The 13,931-nt window shown below is 50.1% G+C and overlaps 3 protein-coding genes across 3 annotated transcripts in view; 2 read left to right on the forward strand and 1 right to left on the reverse strand.

Annotated features, from left to right (window-relative positions):
• Positions 1–3,113, forward strand: part of NLE1 (notchless homolog 1 (Drosophila)) — a 9,062-nt gene extending 5,949 nt beyond the window's left edge. The window contains exons 8-10 of the mRNA XM_011968573.1: positions 1,038–1,197; positions 1,307–1,377; positions 2,010–3,113. Coding sequence (XP_011823963.1) covers positions 1,038–1,197; positions 1,307–1,377; positions 2,010–2,022 — 244 coding nt within the window. The 3' untranslated portion in view covers positions 2,023–3,113. The remainder of the gene's footprint in view (positions 1–1,037; positions 1,198–1,306; positions 1,378–2,009) is intronic.
• Positions 3,114–3,730: 617 nt separating this feature from the next.
• On the reverse strand, positions 3,731–12,939 carry FNDC8 (fibronectin type III domain containing 8). The gene is made up of 4 exons (XM_011968574.1): positions 12,616–12,939; positions 7,060–7,435; positions 4,825–5,061; positions 3,731–4,186 (listed from the first exon to the last, which is right to left on the reverse strand). Exons 1-4 carry the CDS (start codon positions 12,822–12,824, stop codon positions 4,034–4,036), a joined length of 975 nt encoding a protein of 324 aa, XP_011823964.1. The 5' UTR covers positions 12,825–12,939; the 3' UTR covers positions 3,731–4,033.
• A 56-nt stretch (positions 12,940–12,995) lies between these two features.
• Positions 12,996–13,931, forward strand: part of RAD51D (RAD51 paralog D) — a 28,240-nt gene continuing 27,304 nt past the window's right edge. The window contains exon 1 of the mRNA XM_011968576.1: positions 12,996–13,227. Within this exon, the coding sequence (XP_011823966.1) occupies positions 13,137–13,227 (91 nt within the window). The 5' untranslated portion in view covers positions 12,996–13,136. The remainder of the gene's footprint in view (positions 13,228–13,931) is intronic.

A 13,931-nucleotide genomic window follows, 5' to 3' on the forward strand; every position in this document is an offset into this window, starting at 1 on the left:
GTGGTACATTCCTATAATCCCAGCTACCCCTGAGGCTGAGGCAGGAGAATCGTTTGAACCTGGGACACGGAGGTTGCAGTGAGCCGAGATCACACCACTGCACTCCAGCCTGGGCAACAGAGTGAGACTCTGTCTCAAGAAAAAGCTAGTTTATGTCTTAGGAGAGAAGTGATCTTAGAGCTAGCTGAAGTGGTAGGGCTGTAGCCCTGGAGAAGGTGAAGTGGTGGTAGGTAGGCTTGTGGTACAAATGTTACTTGGACCTCCTCAAAGTGTGGGCCACAGACCAGCGGCATCAGCATCACATAGGAGCTTGATAGAAATGCAGAGTCCTGGCCCCCACTCAGACCCTGTGGATCTGATTCTTCATTTTAATAAAGTTACCAGGTGACTCTGCTACGCATTCTAGTGTGGGAACCCTTGGTGTGATGAGGCACAATGCCCTTGGGGTTAATCGGATCAGAGGAGAGGCAAAGGCAGAGGCAAGGGGAGAAAAAGAGCCAGGGACACCTTGTTGGGGTTGAAGGAGGACCTCTGCATCAGTCACTGTGTTTTCACACAGCAACCCTTTAACATAGGTAATTGGGTTCCTTTTCAAAATAAGGAAACTGAGTCTCAGGCCTGATGGTTTGTCCAAAGAGAAACAGCTAGACTGTGTTGATGTGAAAGTTCAGGTCGGCCTGGCCCACTGTTGCTCCATGCCACCTGTCAGCAGGCACCTGCTGCTTGGGGGGATGTCAGGCAGATGGGCTAAGCAGATGGCCACGTTGGAGTCTAAGGCATGCAAAGTTGTGCAGGTATGGAGGGCAAGCAAGAGGCATGCTAGAAGCTACTCATTTGCAGAAGTTTTACAAATTGTAATGACTGGTAATGATTAAAATGGCCTCGGATGGGGACCAGGCAGTATGATTTTGTAAAAGTTCCCAGGTATTTCTAACAAACAGCCAAGGTTGAGAACCATGACCATGAGCATAGGGGACCCTTCAGATGTGTTGGAAGATCTAACTCAGACTAAGATCCATCATTGTCTTCTGGACCAGGTACCTGGGTTCCCTACGTGGCCACGTGGCTGCCGTGTACCAGATTGCATGGTCAGCTGACAGCCGGCTCCTGGTCAGCGGCAGCAGTGACAGCACACTGAAGGTGTGGGATGTGAAGGCCCAGAAGCTGGCCATGGACCTGCCCGGCCACGCGGATGAGGTAGGGCCAACCCTCGGGCAGAGGCGGGATTGGGATTGGAGCCTGGCTGTCTCCCTCTCACCACCTCACCTGCCTTCCTCCTCTGCCTCCCTCCTCTGCCTCCCTTTAGGTATATGCTGTTGACTGGAGTCCAGATGGCCAGAGAGTGGCAAGTGGTGGGAAGGACAAATGCCTCCGGATGTGAGTGTGGGGGAGGTGGTGGTTGGCGTGCTTGGCCCTCCTGACCCTAAGCCAGTCCCTCTTTGCACACTTTCCCTTATGGCATAGAATTCCACAGGGTCCTCCAGGTGCTCAGACTGTCCTGAGGAGGTGTGTGGAGCCAGGTTCTCAGTGGGCAGGTGGGAGGGCAACCGGAATAACAGAGGCAATAGGATACCCTCTTAGAGGACGCGTCCAGGTCTTTCTGTCACTGGACCTCAGAGTCCCAAGACACGAGTTCAAATCCTAGTTCTGCCAATGAGTAATTACAGAGAACTTGGTTAATCAGTCTCTTGGGAATTATCAAACCGTCGTAGACAGGATCAAAAATAGGAGGGTAAGCACTCTGGAAGCTAAAGTGTCGTGTGCTTATAAGGGATTGTGACTATTTGGTGGTGGGCATCCCAGGGGCCAGGCCCTGGATGGAGGTCCTGGCGGCAGCAGACAGTGGGTGGGCAGCCTGAGTTTGGGTAGCCAGAGCAGAGACGGTCGCCTGGCTCTTGGTGACTCTGAGGGTGGACCACAGGCCGTCCGTCAGTTGACACTGGGATTATATGACAGCCTCCCTTTCCTGAGGTGGCATCTCCATCCTGACACCCTTCCCTTCTCTACAGATGGAGGAGATGAGAAGGCCTGCAGTTCTCTCTGACCCCCACCTGGACTCGGCCTCTGCCAGCCGCCTTTCCTGCCAGAGAACAAAGACTCAGGTGGCAGCGCACACACCCTTCCCACCAGTGGGGACCTGAGAATGCGCATGGCCTGCTGTCCTCGACAGACCCGAGTGGGGTCTTCCCACAGATCCCCTGCTTGTGGCACACCCCAGAGCCAGAAATCGAAGGTCACAGGAAGTTGTCACCGAACTTGGCCTGTGTCTGCTGCTCTATACCTTACTGGTACAGACGGGGGTGGTGGGCGGCCAGGCTCTGTGAGTGGGCCGCTAGTGTCAACTCTGTACAGGGTCAGACCCCAGGTTCTATGACCAAATAAATAACTTATGTTTTGTGTGTTGGGTTCCAATTCCTTGTCCTAGAATCCCCAGAACTCAATCAAGGACTGTGCTAAATCAGATTGTCCAGCCCCCTCCCTTGCACTGGACTACGCCAAAACCACACTGACCAGGCACTTGCCTTCCCTGTCTTCCCCCGTGTCGGTAAGAGAGAGGCCAGTCGTGATAGTGGCCAAGGAGAATCTAGGGCTGTATTGTTGTCCACTGCAGTAGGCACCGGCCATATGTGGCTGCTGGCATGAAATAGAAGTGCAGTTCCTCTGCCACACGGGGTAAGGCCTCCAGTATTGGACAGCACACAGAAAGGTTTTCGTCATTAAGAGGGTTCTGCTGGCCAGCCCTGCTCTAGGGGACACCTCTGCCTTCCCGTAGCACACTGCCTGAGGCCCTGCCAGGCACCAAGCACTTCCCTGGGCCCTCAGGATAGAGCGGGGAAGATGATGGTTCTTCCAGAGGATTCCCTCAGATGGGGAGGCAGCAGTAAGCTCTGAGCCCAAGTGGGTATGGTTGATAACAGAGGATAGTTCTCTGCCACATGAAAACTTTCAAGTGATGAAAGGAATTCCCATCAGGACTCAGACCGCAGGCCGAGATCTTGCCCTGCAAGCACCCTGCCTCCGCTTTCTCCTGCATCCCATGCTAAGCTGGGTCATGGTATGAACTACTCAGATTGGATTTCCAAACCATCCTTGTATAAACTGCTCAGAACTAGCATATTGCTCCTTCTTACCCTCCTCCACCCTTTGTGCTTTTGGGTTTTGCACGTCACCTAGCTGCGGTGCTTGGCCTCCACCTTGCACATCTCTGCAGTGAGGCTACATGAGAAGCGAACAAAGCTATCAGCCACTGAGCTCCTTGGTGTCAGGTGCTTGTCTGCTGTGCCCTCAGACTGTACCAGGCCTGGAAAGTTCTCAAGCCCCCAAACTTTTGATGAGGAAACACCACAAGAAGCTTAAATGATTAGCCCGCGCCCCCACGTCCAGTAAGAGGAAGAGCTGGGATTAAACCAGGCCCTTCCCCAAAGCTTATTGTGCACTTTGTACCACATCCCTTCCTCCAGAGCTCAAGCTAGTTTGACAGCTCATGGGCCACCACTTCTGTCCATGACAGCTATTTCTGTGTTTTTCTGGGATAAGAGGCTTTTAGTCTTACAGCACCAGTCTCCCTGCCCCTGTCCCCCGCCCCACTGGGGAAGGGGTGATAGCAGCATCCTATTGCCTAGCTGCCTGTTTTCCATCTCCCTACTCATGTAGAGTCCGTCCTGGTGGAAGCTAAGAGGTGGGTGACAGCCCATCTGAGGCTGTCTGCAGCATAAAACAGATTTTAGGGTGCTAGATGGCCTGCAGTTCTTTAATGAGGGACCTGGACCCAGCCCAGATTTGTGGGAGGACGGAGTCTAGCAGCTGTGGGCAGCGGCTGAGCCTGGCATGGCCTGGCCTGGGATGTCTCCGGGTGAATGGGGCCCCTATCTATCTAGCCTTGGCCCCAGCCCAGGGGTGGGGTTCCCATACCACTCTGCCAGGCCCTTGGGCCTGCATGGTGCTGGTGGTACAGTAAGTCTCACAGTTCTGGTTCCTAAGGGCCCGGGGCCAAAGCTGAAAGTTGGTGAGGGGTGTCCTGGGGCCCTCCCTGTTAATAGGGAAATAGGTATTCCAGATCCTCCAGCCTCCGCATCTCCTCCAGCCCGATGGACACGATCTTTCGCTGGGGTTCCTTGCGCCGCACGGTGATCTGGATGGGGTTGTTCTCAGGAAAGCTGCTGAAGTCAGTGGCCAGGGTTGCAAACTGAAGTGAAACAAGAAAACCCTTCAGAATTCCTTCCGAGATCTGAGCCTGGCTCTCTATTACCTCCTTTTTATTCTGTCTGCTAACTCAGACCTGTTTTAAACAGCCTTATCCAACCTAGCCATTGATGCAGGAAACAGGTACAAAGATGCATGACTCAAGCCTGTGCCTCCTCAGTTATGGGATGTTTCCAACCAAAGGGCTGTCTCTACTCAGGCCTCTACACCCCCGTACCCCTACCCATACCCGGCTGTTCCCTTCTTCGTCCCCCTTTAGCCTCTTGTCTTGCCTGTTTCTTTCAATGCCCTTGACTTCCCAGCCTTCTCACAATTATTGGCACTGAGTTGCAGAGTCTAAAAACCAATGGCTTTGGAAGGGGAACATTATAGTGATGTTGAAAAATACGTTCGTTGAAAAATACGATGTTGAAAAATGCATTCCTAGTGGGCCCCAGAGTGGCTTAATCCGTAAACCTCCCAGAAGCATGCATCCTGGAATTGATGCTTCTTGACCCAGGCGGAAGGAAAGCTAGCCAGATGAGACATGTGGGTATAGGGGTGTTCCCAACCTCCAAAGCCCTGGTTCCCTGGTTTAGGACTTCTCTCCACCCCCAAGACCCCTCTTTTCCCAGGGCTCACTTTGTAGGGCTTGCACCACTTCCCCACCCCAGCTGTGTTGGCTGCACGGACAGTGAGGCAGTAACATGTGTTAGGCTTCAGCTCCATCAGCTTGACAGTGGTGCCCAAGATCTTGTTGAAGATCCATGGACGATTCTTTGCCTTGGGCAACTCATTCTCCTGTGTCTCGGCCGCCTCCTGCAACAGGACCTGGTAGAAACTGACCGGCTGCTTGCCCAAGGCGTAGGTCCAGGAAATCTAGGGGAAGAGAGAGCCCCAAGGCTTCCTCATATCTGTCCTGTCCTTCCTGTCCCCTCACCCTCCCAACTCGGGTCAGGATGTCCCACGCCCATCCCCTGCTCCTGCTGGGACCCAGGCAGGTCAGACGGAAGGTGCGAGGTACTGCAGCACTGAGTGTGGAAGCCCTGCCCCGCAGCATGTGCTACTCTCCTGGGCAGCCCCGCCCACTTTAGGGTGCACCCTCGTTCCATATTTCTTCTACACTGGGGTTCCCAACCCTTGGGTCATGGACTGATAGCAGATATCCTGTGCAGAACTGGATAGCACAGCAGGAGGAGATCGGTGGGCGAGCAAGTGAAGCTTCATCTACATTTACAGCTGCTCCCCACAGCTCACAGTACCGCCTGAGCTCCGCCTCCTGTCAGATCACACCAGCATTAGATTCTCACAGGCGAGTGAACCTATTGTGAATTGTATGGGAGGGATCTAAGTTGAATGCTCCTCATGAGAATCTAATACCTGATGATCTGTGACTGTCTCCCATCACCCCCAAATGGGACCCTCTCGTTGCAGGAAAACAAGCTCAGGGCTCCCACAGTTTCTACATTATGGTGAGTTGTATAATTATTTCATTATATATTACAATGTAATAATAATAGAAATAAAATACACAATAAATGTAATATGCTGAATCATCCTGAAACCATCCCCCCAACCTGATCCATGGAAAAATGATCTTCCATGAAACCAGTCCCTGGTGCCAAAAAGGTTGGGAACCGCTGTTCTAGACTCTGTCAGCTGAGAGGGCCCTTAGAGATCTTCTTAACAACTAGGTCCAGAGAGGGCAAGTGACTGGTCCATCATCACACAGCAATTAAGTGACAGCCAGGGTTCAAACCCATAGCTCCAGAGCCTATACACCTCGTACTACAATGGTTGCTAATCCTGGTTAAGCATCTCAGGGAGGTTTTATAACTGCAGATTTCTGGGCCTGCTGCCTCCTGTCTGGTTTCTCCTCCATCTAGGCCAGTGGTTGTCAAACTTGGTGTGCATTAGAATACCCCGGAGGACTTATTAAAAGATAGATTGCTGGCCTCCGCCCCAAAAGTTTCTGAGTCAGGAGGCCCAAATGTGATGGAAGGAGATGAGAATTTAAATTTCTAACAATTTGCTGAGCGATGCTGACACTGTCCATCTGGAGAGCACTTTGAGAAACACTGCTCTGGGCCATCCAACAGTGGAATTCCAGGCATCTTCCCAAGATACAGCTCGAATTGCTTTCATCATCTGATGTGAAGCTTTGTACAAAGCTGTTCCTTGTTAGTTACAGAAAAATCTATACAGTATCCTAACAATGGAGTACTCTGGAAGATGACCCCAGACTAACATTCCCCATCCTGACCCCTGTCTTCACTTCCCATAGTGTAGGACGGTGTTGTTCAGCATGTGGCCTGCGGACTGGCAGCACCAGCATCCTCTGCGAATCTGTTACTAATGCAAATTATCAGGCTTCACCCCAGACCCTCTAGGGAGGAGGCCTAGGAATCCCGAGGAGCCTCACTTGAACCAGGTCCTCATCCAGGGCTTCTCACGCTTTCCTATTCCTACAGATCACCTGCATCTTGTTCAAATTGAGATTTCCTCCCATACTTTCCTATGAGCTTTTGCTAGGGTCCGCCCCTCCAGGGAATGCTTTCCCTCCTCCACCTCTAGATGTTTACATGCTACCTCTGCTTCCCAGTCCAGATGTTACCAAAAGCCACCAGGCTTATTTCTGCATCTGGAAGTAATATATCTTTCCTCTGAAATCCTAGTGGCACTTCGCCTGAACTTTTCCTACAGCACTGAACGCTTTCTGTCTTGCACTGGAGTTTTTACAGACACGTCCTCTCCCTTCCTAAACCATGAACTTGAGGTCGAGATGCAGGTGGCAGGCACCTTCTCACTACCCATGGAGCTCAGCTCAGTGCCTGGCACAATAAGCCTCTGCTGAACGCATGAGCAAGGGAAACGCACCACAGCTGTGGAATTGCTGACAGTGTGCTCGAAGATGAAGGGGGTGTCCGGCAGGTCCACAACCACAGAAGACTCCGAGTGCGTTGAGGAGGTTTCTGTCTCCAGCTCAGGGTTGTCAAGGTCCAGCAGGCCCCTCGTGGCCATTTGGCACTTAGATGGGCATGGGCAGGGGCCGAGGGCCAGGTCCTCCTTTTCTGTATTCTTGGCCATCGGGGAGAAGCTGAGTTTGTTCAGCTCCCCCTCCAGCATCCCTGCAAAGAAGCTGCTGTTGGGCTGGGTCACAGCTAATTTGATGGGGTTCAGCAAGGTGGATGAGAAGGCAGAGATGCTGGTATCATCAGAGCTGCAATCTGAATCATCCACTGGCATCGGCTTCCTGGAGCAAGAGGGGAGACAGGTGAGTCAGATGAAGGAGGCCACCCCAGCCCGTTCCACCTGAGGGCTCCTGAGGACAAGCCTTGCGCCTGATTTACCAGCATGCCCAGCCATTTGCAAACAGCTTGGAACAGCCTCATTGCTCTATAGCATTGCATTAGACTCACCAGGGCACTTACTAAAAATGCAGACTTTTAGTCTCTGGTCCCCAGTTAGCATGGGACTAGGGAATCTGCATCTTTAATAAGATTCTGACTGGGCACGCCGGCTCACGCCTATAATCCCAGCACTTTGGGAGGCCAAGGCGGGCGGATTACTTGAGGTCAGGAGTTAGAGACCAGCCTGGCCAACGTGGTGAAACCCTGTCTCCACTAAAAACACAAAAATTAGCTGAGTGTGGTGGTGAACGCCTGTAATCCCAGCTACTTGGGAGTCTGAGGCAGGAGAATTGCTTGAACCCGGGGGGCGGAAGTTGCAGTGAGCCGAGATCGCACCACTGCACTCCAGCCTGGGCGACAGAGGGAAACTCTATCTCAAAAAAAAGAAAAAAAAAAAAAATCCTTAGAAAATCACAATGTAAAAAACACGCTAAAATGGCAAGTCCTCCCTCCAAATGGGGTGCAAATGCCCCAGGGAATAACCACAAAGATCTAGTGGGGTATGGAAGTAATACATTCAATTTCATTAATATTTATTTACTATTGTTTAAATTTTAATAGAATTACTAATATTTACTTACATTTTAGTAGCATTTAATAATATCTATTAATATCTAGCATGTAAAATTAACAGGAATACAAATACACATATGGGCCAGGTGCAAAATCTCAGCATTTTGGGAGGCCATGGCGGGTGTATTACCTGACATCAGGAGTTCAAGACCAGCCTGGCCAACATAGCGAAACCTTGTCTCTACTAAAAATACAAAAAATTAGCTGGGCATGGTGGTGGGTGCCTGTAATTCCAGCTACTTGGAAGGCTGAGGCAGGAGGATCGCTTGAGCCTGGTAGGTGGAGGGTGCAGTGAGCCGAGATCGTGCCACTGCACTCCAGCCTGGGCAACAGAGCAAGACCCCGTCTCAGAAATAAATAAAATAAAACAAATGTACATATGTTGGGGTGGATGCTCAAAAACTTGTTTCTTCCATTCTGAATTTTAAAAAATTATGAAGTATTTTAAACTTATACAAAAATATCAAGAATATTATATTAAACCTCCATTTACTCCTCATCTAGCTTTATTTTAAATTGTGTATTTATTACTCAATGTGCGTCTCTATAGGTTTCTTACACATTTGTTATCTCTAGATAAGATCTATTATTTTTCACGTTTGTAGACGTCGTATAAATAAAAGATATTATTCAGCACATATCCATCTGCAACTTGCTTTTTTCACTCGACTTTGTGCTGACATTCATCTATAGTGATACATGTAGCTCTGGTTCAGTCATTTTTACTGTTATATGATTTGCCATTACACGGTTACTTGTTTTTGTTTTGTTTTTTTGAGACAGGGTCTCCCTCTGCTGCCCAGGCTGGAGCGCAGTGGCGCAAACTCCTGGGCTCAAGCCATCCATCCACCTTATCCTGAGTAGCTGGGACTACAGGTGCACATCACCATGTCTAGCTAGTTTTCGTACTTTTCTGTAGATGCAGGGTTTTGCCATGTTGCCCAGGCTGATTTCGAACTCCTGGGTTCAAGTGATCCTCCCAAAGTGCTTGGATTATAGGTATCAGCCACTTTGCCCGGCCTATATGGATATTTGTTTTGTTATCAATTTTTTGCTATTACAAAGAAAAACCTTGTACATGATCCCCATCACTTAATGTTTTTTTTCTGTTTTTACTCTCTTTGTTTGTTTGTTTGTTTGTTTGTTTGTTTTTGAGCTGGATTCTTGCTCTGTTGCCCAGGCTGGAGTGCGCTGGTGTGACCTCGACTCACTGCAACCTCTGCCTCCCTGGCTTAAGCGATTCTCCTGCCTCAGCCTTCCGAGTATCTGGGATTACAGGCCCATGCTGCCACATCTGGCCAACTTTTGTATTTTTAGTAGAGATGGGTTTTACCATGTTGGCTAGGCTGGTCTCAAACTCCTGACCTCAGGTGATTTGCCCACCTCAGCCTCCCAAAGTGCTAGGATTACAGGCATGAGCCACTGCCCCCAGACAAATTAAAAAAAAACAATATTTTTTTAACCAATGAAGAATACCAAGCCAAAAAGTTTGGCTTTCAAATCTTTTTTTTTTTTACCTTTACCCAAAGTAAAATACACTTTCCATGGTAACTTAGTACGGGTATATATACATCTATAACTAAAACAAACATTTTGCAGACCACTACTTACCTGTGTGCAATGGGCTCTGGAATTTCCAATTATATTATAGTTTATTTATTTATTTGTTTTTGGGACGGAGTCTCACTGTCGGCCAGGCTGGAGTGCAGTGGTGTGATCTCAGCTCACTGCAACCTCCCCTCCTGGGTTTGAGCGATTCTTCTGCCTCAGCTTCTCAGGTAGCTGAGACTACAGGTGCGACCACCATGCCCAGCTAATTTTTGTATTTTTAGTAGAGAAGGGGTTTCATCATGTTGGCCAGGATGGTCTTGATCTCTTGATCTCGTGGTCCGCCTGCCTTGGCCTTCTAAAGTGCTGGGATTACAGGCATGAGCCACTGCACCTGGCCAGTTTATTTTTATCATAGTGGTCTTCACCAACTAGAAGGACTTCTTGACCTATTAATAGGTCACAATCCAGTTTGTGGATGCCTTACTCCCAGCCAGCCTCCCATGTCTTGGTTGATGAATGGGCCAAGTTTTTCCTCCCCAAGTTCCAGCCTCATCAGCCTCCTTCTGGGAAATCCTGATTAGCCCAGATGGACAATTGGACAAGGGATAGCACAGGAAAATCCTATGCTAGCCCTTGGTGGACATTTGGAATAAATGATTCCCCCACCAAGGTCTTTTGTAGACTGAAGAGTCTGGGTATTAGGCTGCTAGGCACTGGCTACATGCTGAACATCTCCTCCTCCTGATGTTCACAATAGCTCTGCTGGATGGGTGTTAGTCCCGTTTGGCAAACGAGAGGTTGAAGGTCCCTGATCGATTTTTTTTTTTTTTTTTAATAGAGTCTTGCTCTGTCTCCCAGACCCATGGCTGGAGTGCAATGGCACAGTCTTGGCTCACTGCAACCTCTACTTCCCAGGTTCAAAGGATTCTCCTGCCTCAGCCTCTCGAGTAGCTGGGACTACAGGCGCGTGCCACCATGCCCAGCTAATTTTTGTATTTTTAGTAGAGACGAGGTTTCCTCACGTTGGCCAGGCTGGTCTCAAACGCCTGACTTCACCACCCGCCTCAGCCTCTCAAAGTGCTGGGTTTACAGGTGTGAGCCACCCCATCTGGCCTCTGATCTTAATTAACTTGTCTAAGACCATAAATCTCTAAGTGGCAGAACTTGGATTTGAATTTGGGCTTCTAGCCCAAGATTCCCAGTATACCATGAAGTTTCCTACAAGTATCCATCACTTTAGCCATACCTGCTCGCTTATGGGCACTTTCAGGAATGGACACCACAGCCCTCTCATAGAATCAAGACCAGCTATGTAGTTTGTGGGGCCCAGTGCAAACTGAAGTACATTGAGCCCCTTATTCAAAGATTATGAATTTGAAGATGGTAACAGCAAAGCATCAAACTAAGCACAAGCCCCTTGTAAGTGCAGGGCCATGTGTGCATAGGTCTGCACAGGTCACCCACCCATAAAAATACTGCATGAGGCCGGGCGCGGTGGCTCACGCCTGTAATCCCAGCACTTTGGGAGGCCGAGGCGGGTGGATCATGAGGTCAGGAGATCGAGACCATCCTGGCTAACACGGTGAAACCTCGTCTCTACTAAAAATACAAAAAATTAGCCAGGCGTGTGGTGGGCGCCTGTAATCCCAGCTGCTCGGGAGGCTGAGGCTGGAGAATGGCGTGAACCCAGGAGACGGAGCTTGCAGTGAGCTGAGATTGCGCCACTGCACTCCAGCCTGGGCGACAGAGCGAGACTCCGTGTCGAAAAAAAAAAATACCCTGCATGTAATTCCCCCAGCCCATATCACCCTGCACCACCACCCCTTCACTGGCTAACTCCTTTCTTTCCTTGGAGACTCAGCTCAAATATCACTTCCTTCAAGAAGCCTCCCTCAACTGCACCCAGTCTCAAGCTATACTAAGCCCCTCTGGTCCCTCAAGGCATCCTGTCCTGGCACTTACCAGACTATGCTGTATCATTCTCGTTATTGCATGATCCCCGTCCTTTCAACCCTGACCTCCATATGCCAGACTGGGAGCTCCTTAAAGGCGGGGACTGTGCTTTCCAGCTGTACGTTCCCAGAACTTCAACACTGGGCCAGACACCTTGCAGGTGCTCAAAGAGTTTTGTGGAATGAAGTAGAGGAAACCCAGACTTGGTGAGGAGGAACAGCAAAACCCAACCTGAAGGAAGGTAGGCTACTGGGGAACAGTCAGGTAGATGAAGTTACCAAACAGGGAGGGTTGAGGAAGAGGAGCCATGGGGGTGTTGGGGGTTTGGTGATGGTGAGGACCACAACCAGACAAGGCGGGACAAGGAGCACTGTCAATAAAACTGACTAATCCAGGAAGGCCTCCTGGAGTGGGAGCGCCATATGCCTCCAAGAAGTGATTTGGGGCTTAGGAATACATAAATAGATCCAACCTGCTCACACACTCTTCTCTGGGAGTCAAGGAACTGGGTTGTGACAAGTCATGGAAGTACAGCTTCTTTAAGTCTCTCTGCCCAGCCCCCAGCTCCAGCCTTTCTTAGAAACTATAGGCACGGTGGCTCACACCTACAACACTGTGGGAAGCTGAGGCGGGAGGATTGCTTGAGCCCAGAAGTTCAAGACCAGCCTGGGCAACATGGTGAAACCCTGTTTCCACAATTAAAAAAAAAAAAAAAGAAAATGAAAATTAGCCAGGTGTGGTGGTGGCGCATAAATAGTCCCAGTTACTTGGGAGGCTGAGGTGGGAGGATCACTTGAGCTCAAGAAGTCAAGGCTGCAGTGAGCCGAGATTGCACCGCTGCACTCCAGCCTGGGTGACAAAGCAAGACCCTGTTAAAAAAAAAAAAAAAAAGAAGAAAAGAAAAAGAAAGAGAGAGAGAGAGGAAAGGACCAGATTTGTGTCTTACGGTAGGTTGATGGTATCATCCTCCAAGAAGTTGACCAAATTGCCCTTTGAGGAAAGTGGGAGTCCTTTGGTAGTGACGGTCCGGTTCATAGACTTGGGGTTTGGAAAGGGTTTTGGCAGTTGGTCGAGGGCACTCATCATGTTGAAGTTTTCTTTCTTCAGTACAGCCTCCTCCCCATCTCCCACTTGATGGAGTGCCTCTGATGCCATCTGGTTTGTTTGGGATGACAGCCGTCACTGTGCAGGACAACCCAGCTGACCAGAAGCAGAGAGAAACTGTGGTGGCAGTGGCCCACCTTTAGTCTGGGCAGGATGCAGGTGCAATGAGCTGACTTCATAATCATCACAGAGTGTAACAATTACGGGCCAGCCTCCCCCCTTGATTTGAGGCCACTGCTGTCCCGCTAGCTATGTGGCTGGCCAGACCAAGGGCCAGTGTGACTGAGAAGCAGCATCATGAGAGGGGTAAAACCAAGGAACAGACTGCATGAGCCCTTGGGCCCCTTCCAGCTCTAATACTCCATGATGAGAGCAGCGCTGCCCTTCTCTGAAGATCTCAAAATGCCTGACACCTGTGCCCTTCAGCACTGCCCTGCAAAGGAGAAGAAGGATGGTGAGAGACGGGCACGGGATGTAGAGGATGGCGGTGTGGCCCTGAGAGATAGGCAGTATTGGAAAGTGTCTGTTGGGGAGGGAAACTTTGTCCGTAGATGCTAAGGCTCTCTGTCCTGAAACCATAGGCGGCGGACTCCACTGTGCCCAGTAGCTTGGGGAAAGGGAAAGCCCAGACGGTTCATAGGGGTTCATGGCTCACATATGATCAGACTTCACTGCTAGAATTCTAAACGTGCTACACTGACACTCCCAATACCTTGCTGTGTGGAGGGACAATGGTGGCTGTTGCAGCAGGATACAGAGATGGGCCACACAGGATCTCTGCTCTCAGAGAAACCACGTTACAGTAGGAAAACACGTACACAGCTTCACGGGTGGGGAGGGGAGCTGTTAGAAAGCACTGGCTCTGCAGTCAGATGTGGATGTGAAGTCCAGCCCTGTGCTGCCTAGCTGGGTGACCTTTGGCAAGTGACTTAATCTCACCAAACCTCAGTTTCTTCATTGGTGAAACAGGGATAAAACATAGCGCCTTCCTCACAGATTTGTGATGAGATAACCATGTACAGTTTTATTTCTTCCTGTAGATGAGGCAAAGAACATTTAAAAATGCCAAATTATGCCGGGCGCGGTGGCTCAAGCCTGTAATCCCAGCACTTTGGGAGGCCGAGACGGGTGGATCACGAGGTCAGGAGATCGAGACCA

This window comes from Mandrillus leucophaeus, unplaced genomic scaffold (genome assembly GCF_000951045.1).
Source record: "Mandrillus leucophaeus isolate KB7577 unplaced genomic scaffold, Mleu.le_1.0 Scaffold849, whole genome shotgun sequence".
NCBI classification, from domain to species: domain Eukaryota; kingdom Metazoa; phylum Chordata; class Mammalia; order Primates; family Cercopithecidae; genus Mandrillus; species Mandrillus leucophaeus.

Excerpts from the sequence above, each read along its gene's own strand:
- FNDC8 (XM_011968574.1), bottom strand. The coding sequence starts at position 12,824 with ATGGCATCAGAGGCACTCCATCAAGTGGGAGATGGGGAGGAGGCTGTA. Across the intron at positions 5,062-7,059 it reads TCAGCAATTCCACAGCTGTG|ATTTCCTGGACCTACGCCTT; the intron begins GTGCGTTTCCCT and ends CTCTTCCCCTAG. Across the intron at positions 4,187-4,824 it reads AGTGGTGCAAGCCCTACAAA|TTTGCAACCCTGGCCACTGA; the intron begins GTGAGCCCTGGG and ends GTTTCACTTCAG.